Here is a 23,766-nt window from a genome sequence, read left to right as displayed (position 1 = left end):
GAAAATATTTTTGATGGATTTTTGTTGTGGGATACATCATTTTGATGAGCAGGTTAGATGCTCTGTGTTAAGATGTGGTTTATCTGATGTTTAGTCAACTGGCAATCCAGAAATTAGGAGGTTGCAGGGTGACCTGGACAGGTTGAGTGAGTGGGCAGATGCGTGGCAGATGCAGTATAATATAGATAAATGTGAGGTTATCCACTTTGGCGGCAGAAACAAGGAGGCAGATTATTATCTCAATGGAGTTAGGTTAGGTAAGGGGGAGGTGCAGCGGGACCTGGGTGTCCTTGTACACCAGTCACTGAAAGTTGGCGTGCAGGTACAGCAGGCAGTGAAGAAAGCTAATGTAATGTTGACTTCATAACAAGAGGATTTCAGTATAGGAGTAAAGAGGTTCTTCTGCAGTTGTATAGGGCCCTGGTAAGACCACATCTGGAGAATTGTGTACAGTTGTGGTCTCCTAATTTGAGGAAGGACATCCTTGTAATTGAGGCAGTGCAGCGTAGGTTCACAAGATTGATCCTTGGGATGGCGGGACTGACATATGAGGAAAGATTGAAAAGACTAGGCTTGTATTCACTGGAGTTTAGAAGGATGAGAAGGGATCTTATAGAAACATATAAAATTATAAAAGGACTGGACAAGCTAGATGCAGAAAAAATGTTCCCAATGTTGGGCGAGTCCAGAACCAGGGGCCACAGTCTTAGAATAAAGGGGAGGCCATTTAAAACTGAGGTGAGAAAAAACTTTTTCACCCAGAGAGTTGTGAATTTGTGGAATTCTCTGCCACAGAGGGCAGTGGAAGCCAAATCACTGGATGGATTTAAGAGAGAGTTAGATAGAGCTCTAGCGGCTAGTGGAATCAAGGAATATGGGGAGAAGGCAGGCACGGGTTATTGATTGGGGACGATCAGCCATGATCACAATGAATGGCGGTGCTGGCTCGAAGGGCCGAATGGCCTCCTCTTGCACCTATTTTCTATGTTTCTATGTCTATGTAAAGCCACGTAAACATTAAATCTTACAATATCTCTTTGGACCGGACATTGAGTGTGGCTCTGGCCAACGGCGAGAAAATGGAAGGTTTTACCATTATGCATACGTTCAGAGTTGCAAATATCGCCAGCTAAAGTAGAAAGCAGCAGATATCTTCAGGCTCCTGTTTTTTTCCAATTTTTGTTTTCGAGTGGAAGGGCTGATATAAACCAATCATTCCAAGTTTTATCTTTTCTTTAGGTGTGAAACAAATTAAAATACCTTGAGGAAAAATTGTACCAACTCAACATTTTAAGTAAAATATTTATCGAGAGGATAATTTTTACAAATGCAAAGATATTTTTCATCCATTGAGAGGTTTACATACTAGGGAGGGCACAGTAATACAATTTTCAATTTGTCATTTTCTTGCAAGACATTCTTTGGTATTTTAATTTATTCACAAACCTTTAGGTAAAAGATAAACTGTTTCATGGAAGAGTGTGGGATTTCAAACAACATTTTAAGCAAAATGTTAAGTGCATTGTGTTAATGCTATTGAAGAGTTTGTGTGATAGGATTGAGCGGTTGACAGTGCTAGTACATAGTGTGAGGCTGGACTGTAAACAACAGTGTGTGCAGGTGAGGGGTGCAGTAACGTCAGTGTGAATGGAGTGCGTGTTAACATCAGTGTTATCGTGGTCGAGGATGCACTAATTGGGTGAGAGAGATGGATGTTGTGATGTCAGTCTGGAGGCAGGTGGGTGTGTTAATACCAGGATGTGGATACAGTGTGTGTTAACTTCAGTGGTGATGAGAGGATTATGGGTGTGTTAATGCATGAGTGTGAGGAAGGACTGTGAACAACGGTGTACGGATGATGGGTGTGATAATGTCGGTCGGTGTGAAGGGCGCGTTTAGTAATCATTCTGGCAATATGCTGTGCAATTGATCGTGTGAGCACGGGAGCGTATGTTATGCTGAAAGGTGCTAAAAGTCGTTATGTGGGAATGTTAATTACTAATCACACTATGAAAGCACGTGTTAATGGAGGCCGATCCAGCATTGAACCCCTGAACATACATACACTTTTTTGCCCTATCTCTGCTTAAACCATCTCAAAATTAGCTTGTCCATAAAAACTCACCACTGCCCCAAGATACTATTCCAACTAAACGGTGCTGACCATCCATCCTCCTTGTCTCCATGTAGGATGGTCTTGTAAATGGATTTCTCACATCAGCTGCTCCCCTCACGACTTAAACATCAGATGTCATCGACCCACCCGCAAAACCACCCCTTGACCCTCTGACCTGGTAAACCTCAGATTATTTCCAGCCTCCCTTCACTCTCTAAAGTCTTTTAACTGTTGTAGCCTCCCAAATTTGGCCAATTTCACCCAAAGTCCTTGTTTGAATTATTCTAGTCAAGTCTCCAGTCCTGCCAACAATGCAGGAAACGGACATTCACCTTTCGGGTCGAGACCCTTCATCATCTTCCCTCTTCAGATGCTGCCTGGTCTGCTGAGTTCCTGCACCTGCTCTGCTTGCTTTGATTCCAGCATCCGCATCGCCTGTGCCTCTGCTACTGAAGTCCCTCATCTCTTTCCTTCTTACCAATTGTGTAGCAGAGAACTGCAGTTGCTGGTTTAAATTGAAGATAGACACAAAAGGGTCTCGACCCGAAACATCACCCATTCCTTCTCTCCAGAGATGCTGACTGTCCCGCTGAGTTACTCCAGCTTTTTGTGTCTATCCTTGCTACCAATGGTTGACTAGTTCCATGCTACCCCGCCCTGGCCTACCTTGAACACATTCTGCAGATTGGAACTCATCCAAAGCTCTGTGGCTATGTTCTAACTTACAGCCAACATAACTGCACTTTCTGCCCGACATGGGTCCAGTTAAGCAATGGCTTGTTTTAAGAGTCTCAACTATGTTTTCAAACTTTTCGAGAGCCTCACTTCGTCCTCGACTACAGCCTCCCTCAACCTTACAACCCTTTGAGGCATCTGTGGTCCATGAATTCTGGCATTTTGCTTATCTCCCCCTTTAAGTCTTTCCTTAAAACCCAGATCATTTGATATCTGCTCCAAGGTGTCCTAATGTGACTCAGTGCAACATGTTTAATCTAAATGGTTTCCTGTGAAGGAGCTTGTGTTAATTATGTCACATTAAAGGTGCTACATAAATAAGAGTTGTTATGTGTCAGTTCAGTGCAATCATGCATTAATGTAGGTGTGGGCCGATGGATGGGTATTTATATCTTTGTAAGGGTGGTTAATCCTTGTTGTAGATGGCTTATGCATGTCTCAGCCTCAATAAACCTGAATTAATTTGAATTCAATCTGTTTAGAGAAACAAATTACCAATAACAATTTATGGTAAACATGGAAAGCAAGTGCACCATATATTCACTTACAATCTGAAAGAAAACCCACATTGCAAATACAAACCCATAAGGTCAGGTCCCTACAGACTGATGGAGCAGAGGGAAGATAGTCAGTGGAAAGAGGTGAGGGGAAAAGGTAGGGCAAGAGCTGGCAAGTAGTAGGTATATCCAGGTGAGTTGGGGCTATTTGGTGGATGAGTCGGATGGGAGAGGGAAGGAGGACTTTTACAAATGCAAAGATATGCAAGGATGGAGATAGTAACCAAGGCTGGAGTTGAGGAAGACAAAAGGGTGCAAATGATGGAATGTGATGATGAAGAAAGGTGGGGAGTGAGATGTAAAGCCGGAGGAGTGTTGGTGGGTAGAAGCAAATGGGAATGGGGGATGGAAAATGGCAGATCTCTGGAGTAGGGAGGGGCGAGAGATGAGCAAACATTGGAGGTAGAGGAGGGGAAAGTATCAAAGTGACAGGGATGGGGGGGGGGGGGGGGGAAGGGAGGGTGGGTGGGTGGGTAGTGGAAAGAAGGGTGTGCACCAGTGGGGAGCAGAGATCGGGGAAAGGTGGGTGCCAACCAAATCCTCCTCATCTGGATCTCCTCACCTCTCTCTATCAGCTGTTCCCCCTTGACTCCCATCAGTCTGAAGAAGGTTCCAGATCTGAAATGTTATCTGTCCAGTCCCTTCATGGATGTTGCCTGACCCGCTCAGTTACTCCAGCAGTTTGTGTTTTGCTCAAGATTCCACCAACTGCAGTCTCTTGTGCCTACATAAAATATTATTATTTGATTTACTGAGAAAATAGTGACCAAGATGAATCCAGGACTTGATTGTGGAAGGGAAGAGGGAGGAACTTGTGCAGTGTTAAAGCTAAGGTTGTACAAGATGTTGTGGTGAGCGTTGTTTCAGTCACTGGGCGATGTAAGGATAGGAAGACCGCAGGAGAGGGGGAATTTGCGAGTTCAGGAAGATTAAGAATGGAAATTCAAAAGAGTAAATGCTATGGTAGTATCAATGCAGAGAGACAAAAAAAATCCTGGTGGTTTCGTGGCAGAGTTGAAATATGCAGTAATATTTTAATGTGGACACCCGAGGATAGAAACAGTTACAAATTGATGCTGTGAAACTCTAACGCTGAAGGCCTATGCATTTCATATTTCCTCATGTTGGTGAGCTGAGATTACATTTAAATTAATTTAACATCTAAATTCCAATTATCCCTTACAGGCTACATTACAAAACAGTCATTACTGTTCAACTCAACAGGGAGGAGCAACCAGACCCCTTGACTGTGCGAGGACATTGGGAGTGACCTCTGTATTCTCAGATGGTTGGCGGGAGTCTATTTATAACAAATCGTATGTGTTTTCCAACTGAAGTGGAAAGAGGTATTGAGATGATTGAGGTCAGTTATGTACAAGAAGGGGATAGAGAGCTTAGTAACAAGGACATATGGCAACAACCTCATCCTCTATGTTCACAACACAAAGGAGTTGGTCGTTGACTTCAGGAAGTTGTGTAGAGTACCTTCCCCAGGTATCAGTGGTACTAAAGTAGGAAAGGCCAAGAGCCTCATGTTCCCAAGAGTAAACATCATCAACAATTTGTCCTGGTCCAGTCGCATTGACAACTATGGCCAAGAAATCCCACTACTTCCTCAGAAGGCTTAGAAAATTTAGCATGTCTCCAATGGCTCTTACCAATATCCATACTTCCATCATAGAAAGCATCTTATTGGAATGCATCACATCTTGGTTTTTGGCAATGGATCTGCCCAAGATCACAAGATATTACAGAGAATTGTGATCGTAGGCCATCACATAAACCGGTCTCCTTCCATTGACTCCAGCTATCGTTTACGTTGTCTCGTAATCAAGGATGACTCACACCCATTAGGCAGATGATACAAAAGCTTGAAAGCAGGTACCACCAGATTCATGAACAGCCTCTTCCCCGCTGTTATCTGACTCTTGAACTCACCTTTCAGATGTGAGTGGTGAATTACCCAATCTTCCAATCTACCTTGTTGCACCTTTTGCACTTTCTGTGCTGTGCTGTTCTATTGGCTAATGTTAATACCCCAACCAACATCACGAAAATAGATAATCTGATTATTTATCACACTGTGTTTGTGGGATCATGCTTTGCATATAGTGCCTGCCACCTAATGATCACACTTTGAAAGTGTTGTTTGTTGCAGATCACTTTCTGATGCCATTCTCTTATAAAAGGCAGAGTAAAACGTTATCTTCTAGCTCTTTTGGAGACCAATCCTGGAGCAGACACGAAACTCAAATGGTGCACGGCAGTAACACAGTCATACACTTGAGCACTTAATCTGCAATTAAGTACGGCCACTTAACTCATTTCAGCACTCGTTCAATGACACCTTTTAAGTTAATGCCTTGCCACAGGATCTACAAAACTGGGATGTAGCAAATGGAATAAAAATAATCTTCTACGCAAAGAAATAAAATAATAAGCAGAGGTTTAGCTGTTACTTTAATTCTGTTTCATTATGCCCCCATAAAGGATTGGTGACTTGCGTTATACTCTTTTTCTCCTCTGCTATGTTTCCACTGTTGTTGAATTTCCATCAATATCTCTTCAAAGTAATTCCTCTTCCTAAACAAGGCTAAAACAGAGGAATCAGCAGGCTGTATTTCTACACAAGATATCATCGTCATGTCTGATCTGGACTTCAAATGATCATGACTAGCCACTGTGGTTCAGCAGGGCTAAAACCTTAGTGTCCTGTGGTGCTGACTGTTATGTTGCTCACAGTCTTGGCAAAGATATCCATGATGAGTTTAAATGTGTTTCATGGATTATACAATCAAGTCCTTCACCTACATGTGCACAGAAGTTAGTGTGACAGGGTGGAAGGAGGGGGGGGGGGGGGAGAAGGTAATTATTATTTTCTGAGAGCTCAGTTCAACTTACACGTGCCCTGAGAAGTCTATCATTATAAGTTCATACGTTGTAGGAGCAGAATTAGGCCATTCACCATTCAAGTCTACTCCACCATTCAATCATGGCTGATAATGGCTACCAGTATCCCATGGTGTAATGCAAAGGATGAGAGAGAAGAGCATTACACAAAATATTAAAGTGCCAAAAAAGGGTGACAGGTTTTGGACTGAGAGTAGGAATGGATTTGGAAATCTATCCATGCTCCCAAATATCTTTCATTTATGGAATTAGTTAGCAAGGAGGACATTGTTAATGGGGCACAATGAACATACTCGTGGCGGAAGAAGGGAACCGAGACTTGTGGTCACTCGGTGGTACTGAAGGATACAGAGGCTACGTGGCATTAGGACGTAAAGTGAGAAACTGGACAGGAATGGTTATATGAGATTGGGAAATATGGTGAGAAGGTGGAAAGGTGAGGGCTGAGGGCTCTGTGGGGCAATGGGAAGGCATTAGAGTAGGCTGAATCTACAAAGAAGGCCTGATATGGAAGGGCTAATTAGCTTCTCCCGTTCTCAAAACGTCTCTTATTAATGGGTGAGATGTTTTTGAAAGCTGGTTTGGAACTGAAGGAGTTAAGGCTGTGCAAGTCTGTGGACCACATGAGAGCCATTTCCATTCCAGTTATCTGCATGCATGTGGGCTATTCTTGTCTCAAAGCGACCTTAAAGTAAGCGTGATGCTTGTACTCCTGCAGCCTTTGTATGTTTCTGGATGACGCAAGTATGACGCATCTATGAAAGAGGTCAAAGCCAATTGATGTAGAAGTAAAGAGTAGAACGGTCAAGGGCAAGACACGATAGTTTAAAAAAAATTAGCGACCCCACAAAACATTAACATGATAATTAAATTCTTCCAGTGAACTGTTGATTTTTATGCCTCTGTTCATCGGCTCGGAATGGGAAACCTGATTGTTCTATCTCAGCAGAAACAATCCTTACAAAGGCTGTTGTGTCCTTTAGCATCTCTGGACTCTGATCCCACTCATTGTCATGGCCCATCAGTTAGGGCCAAGGGCAGCACTGGTAAGTGTGCCCTCTGCAGTCAAATAGCCAACCATCACTCTCTGTCCGTTTATGAAGAACAGCTTTTGGGCAATGGGATCCACGAGTGAGGAAGATATACTGCTGTTTGCTCCGTGAATCACATTTCATGTCACTGTTCGAAGGAGTGCCTTGATTACTATTATTGACTGTGTTGTGAGCATCTCGTCAAACGAGAGTCTGTTATCAACATGACCAGTCAATTACTAGGAAAAAATACAAAGAGGATAATAACAGCAAATGCTACGAGCATGCAGAAAATGTAAAGGTCTAACACTTTTCAGTAGCACTTGCCCTCTCCCTTCGAGGATGTTGCTACTATTTTCTTCTGTTTAACACATTTCTTCTGCCATAACACATTAACCTGCATCCAGAGTCCATGCACAATTATCTTTTCTCAAACTTCTCTCTTCTCTTCAGAAACACTAATCTGTTCTTCCAATCTCAAAGAATTGTATATATTTACTGCCTTTGACAATCAACATCCAGCTAATCTTTTTTGAAGTGTGTTGGCTGCTGAGCTGCCGAGGCTGGCAATTCTTCCACAACACGATCTCTCTATATCGGCATGATTTTTGCACAGGTAACCTATTCATTCAGTAATGTTGATTGAGTAATGCTAACTCCATGGCATCAGTATTGAGGCTTTGAAAGGTTCATTGAGGAATTGGTGAAAAATCGGAGCAGTGTGTGAAGGTTATTCTGGCAATTCAGTTCCAACTTCTAAAAGGAACATTGCAACTGGTATTAACAGGATTTAGTAAGAAAAACTGAGACCGGAGTTGATCTTGATCTTCAGAATATTAAAAGGTTTAGTCAGAGGGGACAAATCTTTGGGCCTGGAGGGCCATCTTCAGGTCAGAGTGAAAGACCACCTGCCACATTTGTTGCTAGCACTTCTGTGCAGATGACGTGTCTGTGAATGGAAGCCACCATAATATGGGACGTTGTTTGATGTCACTCACAGAAACATCTGATGTGTATGTGGCCTTCAGAATGACCTGACCTTACTGGGACTGCTGCCAGATAGTCAGAATCTTCTGATTCCCAAGGATAATTGTCCTCTCTTTATCTCTTATCCTTTGAAGATAATTCTCCAGCACTCTGCTTCTTGCTGCCAATGTCCTTTGGCCTCTCAACAACTGATTCCATCTGCCTGGCCTCTGCACCGCTCTGTGTTTCCCTTTCATCCCCACCCCAGTCTCTATTCCCCTTCACTTTACACTGCCAGCCCACGATCTGACCTCGGTAAACGTATCCTCAACTTTGCTTTACTTTTGCCAATCTGCAGCAAAAGGCGAATGTCCATTGTCCTTGCTGCCTTGGAAGAGTAACCCTGGAATTACCACCGATACATTCGTACATTCTGAACTTTTTCATACCTCTAATTCCCCACTCCCCTAACTCTTAGTCTGAAGAAGGGTCTCAGACCAGAAACATCACCTATTCCTTTTCTGCAGTGGTGCTCCTTGGCCCGTTGAGTTACTCGAGCGTTTTGTATTTATCTTCGGTGTAAACCAGCATTTGCAGCTGCATTTCCTTCCGACACATCCTTGGTTTAGCAATTAGACATGAGCACAAAAGTAGGGAATAAAGTTAACCAGCCTAAGATCAAGAGAAATATTTCACCACCATGTTCCCTATCAGTTCCTCCAATGTTGCCCAAGTCAATGTTAACCCTGGGGACATTGGGGTTTCGTCAGGGAACCTGTTGGGAATGTGATGAGAGGTCAGAAGAATCCCTAGGCATTTTCTACTTCCTGAATAACAAACTCCTTTTTTTTTTTAAAGCGCATTGTTCACTATTTTAATAAAAACTGTATTTGGACAAGTATCAGGTTACAAATGAAGGTTAAAAGACAGCAGGCACAGAGAGTCAGATTCTCCAGGGAGTATGATTCTGGTCCTGCTGTGACCATGGACGTGTCATTTGTAAAAGGCAGCCAGTCAGGAATGAATAATGTGGGTATAAAAAGATGGTTAAAAATAAAGTGAGGGGAATTGCTATCAAATATGAGTTAAACAGTAAAGCAGTGCTCACAGAAGTATAACAGGGGAATTGGAGTTAATAATGCATTGAGGGGAAGCAGTTATAGTTGTGATTACGGGGACTTGGCTACAGCAAATCAGAACTGTGAAATAAATATTATTGAGTATAACATATTTAGAAAAGATTAAGAAAGAAAGGGGGGAGGTGGAGTAATTGTACTTATTAGAGTAACCAGAGAAGAATAAGATGATCACGGTGATCTTACAGCATCCCAGTGCTATCTTACAGTTTTCAGTAAGAGAAATAAAATCCTTACAGGGAGAGATAATATCATGTAAATCATACTATTAGTGTCAGTGTACCGACTACCTAATTGTGGATGGTGAAGAAAGTTTGCAAACAAGTTAGGAAAATGAGTAGAAAACATGGAATAATCATTTTGGTGGATTTAAAATCACCCAAAATTTAATCTCTCACACACACACACACACACACACACACACACACACACACGCACACACACACGCACACACACACGCACACGCACACGCACACGCGCACACACACACACACACACACACACACACACACAACCCCCCCCTCAACATTATTGGACTCTTTTTGAGTCCTGTGTGTGAAATGGCAAATAAAGGAAGATGAATTCGTCATGTAGCGGGGAACAGTTGAGAGCAGAAAAGAGAAAATGTAGGGGAATTGCTGGGCAAGAATGATCATTATACAATCAGGGGTGCCGTGCTGCCGGAGCTCACTGGAGCACCGCTCCGAACCTCTGTTAAAAAAAAAGCCAAAACAAACCGGGGAATTTTAACTAGCGGGGAATTTAACAGCAGCCGCTCCGGCACCAGTGACAATACAATACAATACAATACAATATATCTTTATTGTCATTGTACCCAGGGGTACAACGAGATTGGGAATGCGCCTCCCATACGATGCAATAATTTAAGTAATTAACAGCAACCCAACGAAACGAAACAATTGTAACAGTTTTTAGACAGGGTAAAGTGCAAGTTGATCTATGCGTTGTGGCCATCCGGCTCAGCAGGACCGGTTCATAGCAGCTATGGCCCTGGGGATGAAGCTGTTCCTGAGTCTGGAGGTGCGGGCGTAGAACGCCTTGTATCGTCTGCCCGATGGAAGGAGTTCGAACAGACTGTTGCAGGGGTGTGAAGAGTCTTTGTGGATGCTGGTGGCTTTTCTGAGGCATCGTGTGTTGTAGATGCCCTCCAAGTCTGGTAGCTGTGTTCCGATGGCCCTCTGAGCTCTATGGACTACCCGCTGTAGAGCTTTCCTTTCTGCCTCCGTGCAGCTGAGGTACCACACAGGGATGCCATGCGTTAGGATGCTCTCTATGGTGCAGCGGTAGAAGGTCGTCAGCAGCTGTTGGGGTAGACCAGACTTTTTCAGTGTTCTTAAGTAGAACAGTCTTTGTTGTGCCTTCTTGACCAGCGCAGCAGTGTTATTGGACCATGTTAGGTCCTCCGAAATGTGAGTGCCCAGAAACTTGAAGCTGGACACTCTCTCCACACTGTCCCCGTTGATAGAGATCGGGGCATATTCCCCGTTATGTGACCTACGGAAGTTGATGATCAGCTCCTTGGTCTTGGTGGTATTTAGTGCTCCGGCACCTAAACAATTAGCACTGCAACACTGAATACAATGTGAGGAAAGCCAGGGTAGCAAATAGAAGAATTTTCAATTTTCAATTTTATGGGGCTGATAAGAAACCAAGGAAATAAAATGGACTGCAATTTTGGAAAAATCAGTCAAAATCAATGGGCAAAAGCAGCAGCAGCCCCACAACACGCAGTTATATTTCCAGTCGTGTACCTTCCTGATTTGGATTGTTCTTTATTGCCACTGAGTGTAAATCCTTGAAACCCCTTTCCACCAGCAGAGTGGAAGTGCCTTCACCACGAGCACTTTGAAGAAGCCAGCTCACCACAACACTTCCTCAAGGACAATAAAGGATGGACAAGAAATGGCAGCCTTGACCAGCATTGCCCCAACCCCTGTTTTATTTAGTTGTAATGAAGGGCTTCCTTCATCAAATTCAAACTACGAGAACATCTTTAAGAGCCATTTTGACAAAGAAATAAAAATAATATTTTCCAAATCCAATTTTGCACATAATACCGTGCCCATCTATTGCTCAGTGTTACAGCAGGAATGTTTGCAGCCTATGTCAGCGTATTGGGCTTTGCACTGACTGTAATAATATAAATAACGAGTACCGGTGATCAGGAAAGTTGGATTGCGTTGACTTTAAAAATGCAATTATCCCTATCCACCGTCTATCTGCCCCTTCTTGGCTGTGTGCTCAGTGAAAGGTGGCAGGTGATATTGCAGGGCTCACCTGGTGTGCTCCTTATCACAGCTGTATCACGCGGCAAGGACATTGCAGTGAACAGAAAACACAAGGCTGCCCTGGGCAAACGTAACAGTCACTGGGGATTGCTTAACCTCAACACCTGTGATCAAATCACATGGAAAATTAAATAGCTTCCTTCTAACTATGCAAAGAACGAATGCATAAAAACTGATGATTTAACTGCGTGATAATTCAGCAGGTGAATGCATTATGAAATATTGAACCATACAGAGCGACAAGGTTTGATTCCCAGTCTTTGCTGAGTTGGCAGATCTCAGGTACATTGTAATGTCATTGGAGCCCAGCAATCCATGGACAGGGAATACAATCAAGCTTCTGATTTCTCATGACCTCTGCTAGAAGGAGGATAGGTGTGGCTATCGGCCAAGATTACTTGCTGGAGCCCTCCACCGCGTGTTGGTCTAATGATGTGCAGTGTTTCGTTTGTACTTCTGCGAGACTCTGAGGAGAGGCAGACACTTGAAACTGTCAGGGGAGTAGAGACAAATACTCGCCGATCACTAACTGACACAAGATGCATTTCACTGGGGATCCAGGGATAGATTTTGACAAGTTCAGGAAAGCAGAGACTATTCGGTCATGCAGCATATTTTATCATGCATTTGATTCGTAGCTGAACTTAATCTCATCTAATTTCTTTGGATTTGTATCTTTTCATATCATTGTTTAACAAAAGTTTTCAAATTTTCAAAGCCTCAACAGATTTTTCAGAAAGAGTAAAGTCGTGTAACCACTCCTCAATTGATTAGGTCTGTTTTTTTATGTTGTCACCCCTTTTCTGGAATTTCCTGAAAGGAAAGGTTCTCCCCTCCCTTCCAACACCATTTTAATAACTTCAGTAGGACCTTAAATGTATTTACGCTTCCTCGATATAATCTATGGGTCCAGGCATCAGGTTCAGCAGAGACATTGTGGGCTGAAGGGCCTCATCCTGTGTTCCATAACAATGAATTAACCCTTTCATGCCACTTTACACCAATACCATGTAACTGAAGCCTCCCAGTTTGCAGTTGTTGTTTCCAGGATTGTTTTCAGTCCTCTTTCTTTGTATCAATATCCCAGAACAATTTGCTGCTGATGTGTTAGTGAGAGAGATTTGTGGGACGAGGGTTTAGATGCAGACTGTCCAGATTATGTAGCAAGGAAAGAATTGTTCAGTGAAATTGGTCTGTTGGGGCCGGTGACTGGATAAGCAACGCTGCTTAAAGTGCTATTCTGTACTTATGGAGTAACGCCTTTGGAATAACAAGTTTTTATATTGTCATCTACTGCCGATGTGAAGGCTATAAAATATACTTTATCGAGGCAAAAGGAGGAGCGAACTGTGCATGGTTTTTAAACCAGTTTCTCACGGTGGGGACCTGAGCCTAAAAATGAGCTCCTGGACAGGCATGGGCAGCAAGAAGCTGGCCATAACTCAGCACGAATTGGCAAGCTCACTCAGTGATGTTTGTTGTGGGAAATATCGCAGTGGAACTGTGCAGGATGTTGTTCTACAGCTGGGATTAGAGCAAAAGAAACAAAGAATTTGTATTTTTACAGTGCCCTTCAGGACCTGAGAATGTCCAGAAATGCAACTGCATTTGTTGCTGTGATCTAGGAAACGTGTTGTACAGCTACACACAACAGCAATCAACCAATCCCTTCCTACAATATAGTTTGAGGAATAAATATTGAGCCAAATACTGGAGTTTTTATGTATTTCTGAAAAAAACGTGGGGTTTAGATGTTAATTCTCCAAGATGAAGCATCCCCTTGTGTTACTTACTGCACTGGGAATTCACACTAAACTTTATGCTGATGATTTTGTTTGTGTTTTTTGTTCTGCTGATTGAGAAATGATAGTGTTACCCTTTAAACCGCAAGGGATATTATTATGGAAGAATGATTTTGCAGATCTGGCGCTTCTGTAGTCAGTTCATCCTGGTTGGGAGGGATAACATTACGGGTGGGGTGGGACGTGGGTGTCAGAGGTGCCAAGAAGGAATTTGAGGAGCTGGATTGAAGAATGTCAGTAGAATCCACGAACAGAAGAGTAACCTTCTGGTTGGCAGCTACGGGCTTGACCACATCTCCTGTCCACCGCCTCACATGTTTGCTTTCTCTGCCACAGTCACACTGTCCTGCAGTGTGTACTAGCTAGAAAATACAACGCAATTACTTGTCTGCTTTGCTTCCAACAGCCCCTCCCAAACCCACAACCATTCCCAAATGCGCCACCTCGCTCAAAACCATTAACTCGTCCGTACCCACCACCTCTCCTATACCCACCACCTCTCCTGCACCCACCACCTCTCCCCAAGCCACCACCTCTCCCCAAGCCACCACCTCTCCCCAACTCACCACCTCCTGTACCCACCACCTCTCCCCAAGCCACCACCTCTCCTGTACCCACCACCTCTCCCCAAGCCACCACCTCTCCCCAAGCCACCACCTCTCCCCAAGCCACCACCTCTCCCCAAGCCACCACCTCTCCCCAAGCCACCACCTCTCCCCAACCCACCACCTCTCCCCAAGCCACCACCTCTCCCCAACTCACCACCTCCCCTGAACCCATCACCTCTCCAAAGACCACAACCTTTCCCACCAGGATAACAGTAGCAAGTGCATTTGAAAGCCATCATGTACTGATTCTTCTCCAAGTTACATGATCTTCAAACTAAGAAATGAACTGTCCTTTGTTACTCTCTGCCGGGTACAAATCCCACACCTCTGTGCTCTCTGTGGAAATGCTTTCATCAGAAGGATGGCAGCGGTTCTGGGCTGATGCTCACCATCACCTCCTGAAAGCCAATTAGGGATGAGCATTAAATGCTGGCATTGCCAGCAATACCCTCGTCTCACAAACAACAATCAAAGATTGTCCTTGTCTTCTTCTCTCAGATACTGCACTGGGTTTCCACATAAAGGGCCTGTCCCACTTAGGCGAATTTTAAGGCGACTGCCGGCGACTAGGCTGTCGCAACCAGTTCGCCGGGGTGTCGCGGGCATGATCGTGAGGAGTCTTCCAAAAATCGTAGTGGATCTCAGCGCATCGCTGAGAAATCACCCGGAGTGAAATTTCTTGGCGACAGCTGGCTTGTCGCCAGGTATCGTTGCTTATTACGGGAGCTGTCCAATGCTGTCCCCAGGTTCGATAGGTTCTCTTAGATGCATTTAGAAGCACATAATATTAAAATAAGTGAAGTCATTTCAAAATACCATAAAATGCTTGTGTTTAACCAATTTATTTACCTTCAGGACATTTGACAGGTAGATGGGAGGCGACAGTTTGACGGTCAGGTAAGCGTGGGAATTTTCGCGATGTTTATGGCCATCAGCCATTACATTTAAAGTGAGCTCCAAACCCAGATATGCAACCCAGAAACCAGATATGCATCTCCCGTACATTTTCAAAGAATGCCCACACACTTTTCATAAAAATCCACTCAAATTTATTTTTTAAATTATTATTTTTAATACAGCTATTAGTAAACTGGAAGTAAATCCATTTTATGCCTTGTTACAGTGAAGCTTGGTTTTTAAGTAACCCATACAAGATGTTATAGTTCAAAACTCTCAAGTACTTACCGACTTGTCAGTGATTTCAGCGAAAATTAGGACGCCGGAGAAGCATTGACAGCGTGGGAATTTTGCGATGTTTCCAAAGACAGTGTAATCTCGACCTGACTCGGCATTGTTGTGGTCATTGTCGTCGGGTAAAAGAGAATTTCAGCGATCTGCTACGACTTTGACAGTCGCCGGCAGTCGCCAAAAAAATCGCCTAAGTGGGACAGGCCCTTTACTGTTCCTATGGGTTATGTTTGTGTTGATCCTGGGAACTCAATCATACAAAATGCTATAAATTTTTTAGAAGTCGTCTTTTAACATTCTTTTATCATTCAGCAATTGTCCCCTGTTGTTGATGTGCCTGATTTTGTGATTGTTCTGAGCTTGTCAGAGGCTGTATAAATCTGCTCGGTTTTGTGTGATGTATTCCATCCATCCCCTGCTCTGTTTATAATGCATTGCTTGAAACTGGAAGACATCAGAGTCAATGGTGCTGAGGTGGTGATAAAAGGAGGATGTATTTATTGTTGCACTCTGCCTTTTGTGGGCCTGTCAGTAATGGGTTGGGCAGACACAACGCAATTCGGAAAATATCCACAGTACAGAATTAGCCCACACTTGTCATTGCAGTTAGGCGAAGGGATGGAAAATTATAAAAACCTGTCTGAGCCTTGAGGTGATTTCTGAATCCAGAGCATTGGCATAAAGTTACTGCGGGATAAAGTGATTTTTACAGGACCATTAAGTAGACAAGTCTTTAAATACAAAAGTGTCTGAGATGATCCAGCAGTGTTGTCCATGTTGCCAAGAAACCTCAGTTGTAATTGTAATCTATTGCTTATAATAGTCGGTGTTGTTACAGTACTTGAACGATTCATTGGAAACGTTCACTTACAGGAGATGGTGGATATTGTGGCCGAAGACATAGATGGTCGCAGTATCTCATATGTCTAAATCGTTCAATGAGTGACTGACACGATCTATAACAATTGTTGCAAGAGTACATATGTGTTTTGGATAATTTTGAAGCCATGTCCTTCGAATGGGGTCTCTACCCTTCAAACCCTTTGAGCCGGTTCCTGCCATGAACATTGTTACATTTTTAGTGATGTTTACCACAGGTCCACCTCTGGATTTTCCGCCAACTCGTGGTCCAGCACCTCCTTTAATCCGGACAAAATTATGATAGTGCACTTGAAATCCCCCTTGGAAGTCCCCCCGAAAATGTGGCACCTAGGCCAGGTGTGGCGGCCGATCTCGACCTCATTGGGACTGCCGCGCTGGTCGGTGGGTTGCCCCTTGTGGCTGGGGCTCTGGAACTCCAGCCCAGCCGGAGGCAGCAAATCCATTGCCTTCGCCGACTTCTGCGGCCGTTCATCGTGTCGCATTTGGCCGTGGTGGCGGGGGCTCTGAAATTCCAGCCCAGCCACAGCCGGCACATCTGTTCCCATAGCTGACCTCCGAGGCCAACCTTTCAGGACGGTATCTCGGCTCCTCGGCGGCCGAAATGGACCATTCTGGAACCGTTGGATTCCTCTCAGAGGCCGTGACCTCTGTTAGTCTGGCAAAAAGGATAATCCAGGAAGGCTCTGGAACCAAGGGTGTTGGAAAATCAGTGGTGGACCTGTGTTACAAACGCAATGACTCCCACAGATAACTGGATTACACCTCCTACCACCCAGCCTCTGCAAAGATGCCATCTCCTATTCTTCATTTATCCACCTCTGTCATATCTGCTCCAAAGATGAGGCTTTCCATTCTAGGACATCCAAGATGTCCTCTTTCTTTAGTAAACATGGTTTCCCCTCTTCTGTCATAGATGGTTCTGTCACCTGCATCTCCCCTGTGTCCTGCAATTCTGCTCTCGCTCATCCTCCCCTCTCCCCCTGACATGATAAGGATAGAGCTCCCCTTGTCCTTACCTTTCACCCCACCAGCCTCCGCATCCAATATATTCTCCAACATTTCCGCCACCTTCAACATGATTCCACTGCCAGTCACATCTTCCCATCCCTACACCTTTCTGTTTTCCACAGTGACCTCGCCCTCCGCACCCCCTTGGCTCACTCGTCCCTTCCCACACAAACCATCCCCTCCCCGGATACTTACCCTTTCAATTGCAAGAGATGTAACACCTGTCCCAAACCTCCGCCCTCACATCCATTCAGGGACCCTAGCGGTCCTTCCAGGTGAGACAAAGGTTCAGGTGCATTTCCTCTAACCTCAATCTACTGCATTTGGTGCTCCTGATGTGACCTCCTTTAGTTGCAGTTCCTTGTGTCGACTTTGGTGCCCAATTGGAGTGAATGTCACCACTTACTCGATGTGTTTACCAGAGTATTTCTTCGGTAAAAATCTTGAATAATTTGCAATTGTTCTGGGTGGTTGAATTGAGTTAAGACTTGGCTCATTTAATTGTGGTGGTTGATGGAGGGGCAGAGAGCTGGAGCAGTTCACCCAGCTGGGCATTCTTGTGTCACCTACTTATCCTGAAGGCCAAAGGCAGAGTAGGTCAATGGCGCCGTTCATTTGAGTGGTTGTTTTAAAATGTTATCGTATTCATTGGGAAAGAACACCACTAATTGGAAGGCTGCATCACGGAGCCAACACAGTTGTTATAGCTTCCTTCCTTTTTATTCGGATACTATAGACACTGGAATCATTGGAATTATCATATCATGGTTACTGAGGAGGGATAAGCCTTATAGATAGCAGGACAGATCTCAGGCATGGGAATGGGGCTTCGATGGGGGATACAACATGGTTGAGACATTCTGGGGAAAGGGGGTTTGGTCTAGATCCCAAATGTGAAAAAGTGAAATGCTTTTTAAAGCAAAGATTTGGGTTATGCTGTTGTTTTTGAAAGCACAATATCATTTTATTGTTTTTCTTAACAAACTTGAGGGTTTATGTTCCATGGCCCGATCGTCAGAGGGCAGTCATTGTGAATTTAGTCTGTGTGTCTGAGGCATATCATAAAATTATAAAACAATAAAAGGTCTGGGCAAGCTAGATGCAGGAAAAATGTTCCCAATGTTGGGGGAGTCCAGAACCAGGGGCCACAGTCTAAGAATAAAGGGGAGGCCATTTAAAACTGAGATGAGAAGAAACTTTTTCACCCAGACGGTTGTGAATTTGTGGAATTCTCTGCCACAGAAGGCAGTGGAGGCTAATTCACTGGATGAATTTAAAAGAGAGTTCGATAGAGCTCTAGGGGCTAGCGGAATCAAGGGATATGGGGAGAAGGCAGGCACGGGTTACTGATTGTGGATGATCAGTCGTGATCACAATGAATGGCGGTGCTGGCTCAAAGGGCCAAATGGCCTCCTCCTGCACTTATTTTCTATGTTTCTATATTTAGGAATTTATTAACCTATGTTCTTTTTTTATATAAGGGATATTCATGAATACTCATATTTATCTGTTAACCTCTTCAGTAGCCATGATACAGTAATTCCAATGATTCCAGTTTCTATAGTATCCAAATAAAATGGAAGGAAACTATAAAAACTGTGCTGTTTGGTATTTGACAGGGTTCCTGTTGGAGTGGGACTCGCATGTAAGCAAATCTGGTAAATGTTGTTTGCATTCCACTTTGCATCTAAATTAGTCTTTTCCAATTTGTCTTTTTCAGGAAATTGCAGCTTACTTAATAACATTCGAGAAACATGAAGAATGGTTAACAACATCCCCGAAAACTAGGTAAGTGTCAATGCATTTTTATTAGCCCGGCATTGTGGCTAAATGAGCTGTGGTCGCAAAGGTGCATGCATTACCGTTTATAATATTTAATGAGCAATGCAATTGTTGTTCTGTACCAGAAGCCTCATGGCCGATGAACTGTGAGCTGATGGCTGAGACCTCGGGTTGATGAGCTGGAACAGCTCGTAATATTCTCTGAGCATGAAAAGATTCCTCAGAGCAGGTTTTCAGGTTTCCAAGCATTGCCCTGTGTGCCACCAAAACTGTGCAGCCAATCTCTCACCATCAAGGTAGCAGTCACATTCTTCATTCCAAATCACAACCGTGATGTTTAAAAAAAATTTTTAACACCTTAAAACAAATCCCACTTCTAATTTTTAGTATGTGAGCCACAGAACATGATAGGATCCAATTAATTTTTCAATAAAATGGTGATTTTGTATTCTGTCTCTGCTGAATGTACTAATTGTTACTTGAAGGAGAATAAATCTATCTGATAACTCACAATTACAGAAGAGGAGGGAGGTGCTGGACATTTCAAAATATATTATGGTAGATAAATCCCCGGCACTTGATCATGTGAATCTGAGGACATTGTGGGAAGCTGAAGAAAAAATTCTAGGAAGCCTGGCAGAGATATTTGTTAATCGATAGTCAAGGCTGAGGTGCCTGAAGGCTGGAGGATAGCTAATACTGTCCTTCTATTTACGAAAGGATTCAAGGAAAAACCTGTGAAATACGGACTGGTGATCCTTACGCCAATGTTGCGAAAGTTAGTAGAGGAGATTCCAAGAGGCAGGATCTACCCACATTTGGAAAGGCAATGGCTGACTAGGGATATCCGGCATGGCTTTCTGCACCTGAAATCGTATCTCATGAATTTGATGGAGTTTTTTGAAGGGGCGACCAAGAAGATTGATGGTGGCAGTGCAGTAGTTGCTGCCTAACTCAAAAACGTTGACGAGGTACTGCATGGTAGGCTGGTCTGGATGGTCAGATCACAGGGAACTTGGGCGATTTAGCAATTGAATACCAAATTAGCTTGATTTTAGGAGCCAGAGGGTGATGTTAGAAGGTTGTTTTTGCAGATTGTAAGCCTGTAACAAGTGGTGCACCTGAGGGATCATTATTTCTGTTCGTTATTTCTGCTAACTATTTGCATGTCAATCCAGGTGGCAAGGTTAGTAAATTTGCAGGCGACACTAAAATTGGTTGTGTAGTGGACAGTGACGAAAGTTATCCATGAACACAATGGGATCTTGGTCAACTGGGCCAATGGGCTGAGGAATGGCAAATGGAGTTTAATTCAGATAAACGCGAGATGTTGCATTTTGGTAGGACAGAACTTGCATGGTAAATGGTAGGGCACTGGGGAGTGTTGTAGAACAGAAAGACCTGGGCTGCAGGTACATAGTTCCAAGAAATTATTGACACAGGTAGACAGAGTGAAGGTGTGTTGGCATGCTTGCCTTCATAGGTCAATGTATTGAGTGCAGGAGTTTGGGCGTCTTGTTACAGCTGAACAAGGTGTTGGCAATGCCACAGAAGATAGACACAATATGCTGGAGTAGGTAGTTGAGCCAGATACTACAACAACATTTACAATACACTTGTGTAGGAAAGAACTGCAGGCGCTGGTTTAAATCAAAGGTAGTCACAAAAAGCTGGAGTAACTCAGCGGGACAGGCAGCATCTCTGGATAGAAGGAACGGGTGAGGTTTTGGGTTGAGACCGTTCTTGGAGTACGACACAGTTCTGGTCATCCTGCTACAGGAAAGATGTAATTATGTCAGAACAGGTGCACAAAAAAATTATCACGTCGTTGCAGGGTCTGAATGGTTTGAACTACAAGGACAGGGTGGATAAACTGTGTCTTATCTCCTTGGTACATAGGACACTGAGAGGTGACCTTATAGATATATATCAAATCATGAGGGGCATAGATAAGGTGAATAGCTATAATCTCTTCCCCATGTTAGGGGAGATTAAACCTCAACGGCATAGGTTTGAGGTGAGAAGAAAAACGTTTTAAAAAGGGGCTGAGTGGCAGCTTGTTCACACAGTGGTTGGTGCTTACATGGAACGAACAGGCAGGGTAGTGGTAGAGGCAGGTACAATTATGACAGTTTGGAGGGATAAAGGAACAAGAATCAGGCATTTTTTCTGATGAAGGTGTCTACTTGTTTGCACCACAATCCTGTGGGAACACTACAGTTCCGTTTAGTTTATTGTCACACGTACCGAGGTACAGTGAAAAGCTTTTGTTGTGGGCTAACTGGCTAGCGACACTTGCAGGCACACAGAGTGCAGTGTGCAAAGTGTGTTGTCCTCAAATCTTAGGACAGGATTCTTTCCCCTTAACTCCGCACTACCCCACAAGTGGAGAGATCGACACGTTCTTCCATATTAGTGTGCGAGGATTACTGACAGAAGGCAGGAATCGACATTGTGTGCAGAGCTTCCCGAAACCATCAGTGTTGAGTTTAAACTTCTGAAGGGCTGTTTTTATTGCTATTTTTAGATTGCTGTTCGGGATTTGTGTTCAATGACATAAATCAGACCACATTTGAGTGAGGGCAGATCTAGGTTTGACCATAAATTGAACCTGAATCAGAGTAGTATTGTCCTGAACTGATAGATTGACTCTTAGTAAATTAGGAAATAAATCAATAGAAAAACAATGCATTATCTTCCTGGCCACTTTACTTTATCTTTGTCGTTCAGCATTCTGTAGCCTGGAAGTTAATAATAACCATCGTCCATCTTTTGGCAATGTGCAAATGGCAAAATGAACCTGGGACAGAACTGAAATCAGGAAATGCTGGAAAAACCCAGCGAGTCCAGCAGCATCAGTGGGAAGAGAAACAGTTAATGTCTCGAGTCAAAGATCCTTCGTCAAAACTGGGAGCGAAAAAAGTTTGTTAAGCTGCAGGGAGGATGAGAAACGGGGTGTCATTGATAGGGTAAAGCTGGGATGAACATAGGTTTAAGCTGTAAACAAGGTTATCTGGTCAATGAGTGAACATTCATAGTAGTTAGAGTGTGAGAACATAAAGGAAAGAACATTGATGAAAGAATGTAGAAGTTGCAAAATACGGGGCAGGAAGACATGTCTGGCAGCTTCGGCTGGGGACTTCCTCTAAATGCTGCAGAAAAAGACAAGGAATAAAGTAAACAAACAAGGAGACCACGTTGCTGTAAAGTGGAGTTGGTTGTTGGGATTGGAAGAGTGGACAGGTCAGGAAGAGTTGTGAATTGTGAAACTAGAGAAAGGAATGTAGGTGGAAAGGGAGAGGAGAAAAGATGCGATTCCAGGAAGGGAACGGGAGATAGGGGGAGGGGGGGAAAGGGAGGGGGGGTGGGGTGTGGGGGGAGAGGGGCTGTATAAAATCAAGATAATAGATATCAAGGGAATAGATAGGGTGAATGCACAGTCTTTTATCCAGGGTTGGGGAATCAAAAACAAGAGGACATATGTATAAGGTGAGAGGGGCAAGATATAATACGGACCTGAGGGGCAACCTTTTCACTCAGGGAATGGTAGCCCTGTGGAACACGCCAGTGAGGTAGTTGAGGCAGGTACAATAGCAGCATTTAAAACACACTTAGACAAGTACAAAGATAGGAATGGTTTAGGGGGATTTGGGCCAAACACAGGCAAATGGGACTGGCTGTGATGGGGCATCTCAGTCAGCATGGACGAGTTGGGGCGAAGGACCTGTTTCCGCGCTGTATGACTCTGACTCGATAGAATGAGGGGAATCATTCAGTTATCCCTGTTGGTAGAAAGAATAGAAATGCAAGCCATTGTTTAAATTTAGCGAGACTGCAGAAACCTGTTGCACGTAGGGATCTAAGGGTCTTTGTGCACAGAATTAATGTGCAGGTGCTACTTGTAATTAGGAAGGCAATGTAGGGGTCCATCTTGAAAAGAGATAAAGTATAAAAGAAAGGATTCATGCTGCAACTATGCAGGGTGTTGTCATGATCTCCGTTGGTGCTGTGCAGTTTTTTGGTCCCATGTTTATGGAGAGATATTCTTGCCACGCAAACAGATCAGAAAAAGATTTGCTTGGTTGATTCCTGAGATCAATGATGATTTAATTAGGAAAGGCTGAGTAAGTTGGGCCTATGTCTGGAGTTTAGATGAATAAGAGGGGATCTTATTGAAACATTAAATGTTCGGAGAGACACAACATGGTTGATGCTTTCCCTCATGTGGAATTTAGAACGAAGGAACATGGATTCATGACAAGGATCATCCATTTAAGACAGAGAAGAAGAGTTTTTTATCTCAAGAGGACGTGGATTTTTGGAATTCTCTACCCCAAAGAGCTGGGGAGGTTGAATCATTGAATATGGTCAAGCTGGACAGGAATGATTTTAGACTACACGCGAGGAGAAGGAAAGAGAGGAAATAGAGCTGAGGCCAAGATCAGATCAGAAGTGATCTTAATGAGAGCCATACTACACTCATGTGATCTGCTCGTTCTCCTATTTTTTAATTTAGTTACGTTTAGCTTCTATCCATTGGCCCTCTCTAGGGTCTGATTGGAAATGAGCTGTGTAGAGATGAACTGTCACAAAGACAAGGGACAAAGTCTGATTGATAATCTTGACCTTGCCTTATGCTTCTATCATCTCCCTCTGGATTGTGACCTTTTGTGTCTCTCTCCATTTTGTTATCAACAGTACACAGGCCATTCTACCATTGTTCCAGCTCTGGGTGT

The 23,766-nt window shown here is 43.6% G+C and overlaps 1 protein-coding gene across 6 annotated transcripts in view; it reads left to right on the top strand.

The window, feature by feature from the left end:
- LOC144608148 (calmodulin-binding transcription activator 1-like) overlaps positions 1-23,766 on the top strand; it is an 863,868-nt gene that overhangs the window by 305,239 nt on the left and 534,863 nt on the right. For all 6 annotated transcript variants that reach the window (XM_078425569.1, XM_078425567.1, XM_078425568.1 and 3 more), the window contains exon 3: positions 18,969-19,036. In XM_078425569.1, coding sequence (XP_078281695.1) covers positions 18,969-19,036 — 68 coding nt within the window. The remainder of the gene's footprint in view (positions 1-18,968; positions 19,037-23,766) is intronic.

Source organism: Rhinoraja longicauda, chromosome 30, assembly GCF_053455715.1.
Source record: "Rhinoraja longicauda isolate Sanriku21f chromosome 30, sRhiLon1.1, whole genome shotgun sequence".
NCBI classification, from domain to species: domain Eukaryota; kingdom Metazoa; phylum Chordata; class Chondrichthyes; order Rajiformes; family Arhynchobatidae; genus Rhinoraja; species Rhinoraja longicauda.
This window is presented reverse-complemented; position numbering and strand designations above follow the sequence as displayed.